General features: G+C 39.3%; 1 protein-coding gene across 1 annotated transcript in view; it reads right to left on the bottom strand.

Moving 5' to 3' along the window:
- The window catches only part of syt5b (synaptotagmin Vb), a 6,694-nt gene that overhangs the window by 2,192 nt on the left and 3,132 nt on the right, over positions 1 to 1,370 (bottom strand). The window contains exon 3 of the mRNA XM_005748504.1: positions 83 to 258. Within this exon, the coding sequence (XP_005748561.1) occupies positions 83 to 258 (176 nt within the window). The remainder of the gene's footprint in view (positions 1 to 82; positions 259 to 1,370) is intronic.

The raw sequence follows: 1,370 nt of genomic DNA, 5'->3' as shown, positions 1-1,370 counted from the left end.
ACACACACACACACACACACATGATTTTCTTGTAGTTCTTGAGCTGGTAAGATAAGATAATATAATACAGTGATAGGCGTACCTTCTCTCCAGTCTCTCCTTCACCTTCCTTTGCCTTTCTGCGGCGACCTGCCTTCCCCTCCCTCGCTTTCTTTGGCTTTTTCTTTTTACCAAAGCATTTCTTAAAAATGCAGAAGATGAAGCATGCCACCAAGACCAGAACCACCACAACAATGGCTCCCACTGCCCACATGGGAACTGCCAAAATAGAGATATGGGTTGGCCCATCAGTGGATGTTATAGAAGTATGGTTATCATGAAAGTGCTGGAAATCTCTGATCCGCCTTTGCTGTTAACATACACAGAACTAACACAATGCTGAAACAACAACCAAAACCTCAGCAAACAAATATGAGTCAGAACTTCAGATTGATATCCTCACTTTTCAATTCTCTCTATGGAAGGTTTTTTAAAAGCTTGCTGATCTCGTACCTTAAGAAGAGGATTGAACTTTTTTATATCTTAAAATTACAAAAAAAACTAGGGAAAGTCACTTTTTCCCAGTGTTCAGTTGATTCAGGTTAATCAGTTATAACAATATTGTTCAAGGGGACCTATTATCCACCTAATTGTTTTTTACAGTAGTGTGCAAAAGTTTTGAGCCACCCCTCATTTGTGATATTTTCGATTTTGAGCAGCAAGGTCTTGAGCATTAGTTCTCCAGACTTTCTGAAAGACTGTGAACATTGGGTTCTTTTTCACTCATTTTCAGTCCAGTTCTTGTATTTGGGCTTTTTCAAACAAATGCCTTTTTGCATTCAAGAAGAAAAAAACTAAAACTAACACAATAGATGAACCAGTGTTTTGTCCACACACATAATTTAGCAAAGAAGGAATTCTTTAGTTGAATATATGAATGCCAAAGATAAATGCCAAAGATAACACAGTTTGATGGGCATAAAATAGTATTTTTGCAGGTTTTAGATGTGTCCTTGATCGAGCACAGCTGATTTAAATGGCTAAATTACCTCCTCAACATGTCTTAAAGTTCTCCAGAAGTCTGATAATGAACTAATCATTTGAGTCAGGTGTGTTGACCGAGGGTCTAAAACCTGCAGGACACCAGTCCTTGAGGCCTGGAGTTCCCGACCCCTGGTATACACAAAGGAAGTCAGGAGAGATGTACAAAAGTGAGTGTCCACAGGCCTCTGTAAAGCACGGTGGAGGTTCTGTCATGGTTTGGGCCTCCATTTCAACCAGTGGTGTTGGAGATCTTGTCAAAACTGATGGAATTATGAATGCAAAAATGTGCTTGGAGATTTTGATCACCCATGCAGTACCATCTGGAAATACTTTGTTTTTCAGCATAA

The sequence above is a fragment of the Pundamilia nyererei genome, unplaced genomic scaffold (assembly GCF_000239375.1).
Source record: "Pundamilia nyererei isolate P.nyererei 1_Seehausen unplaced genomic scaffold, PunNye1.0 scaffold00223, whole genome shotgun sequence".
NCBI classification, from domain to species: domain Eukaryota; kingdom Metazoa; phylum Chordata; class Actinopteri; order Cichliformes; family Cichlidae; genus Pundamilia; species Pundamilia nyererei.
This window is presented reverse-complemented; position numbering and strand designations above follow the sequence as displayed.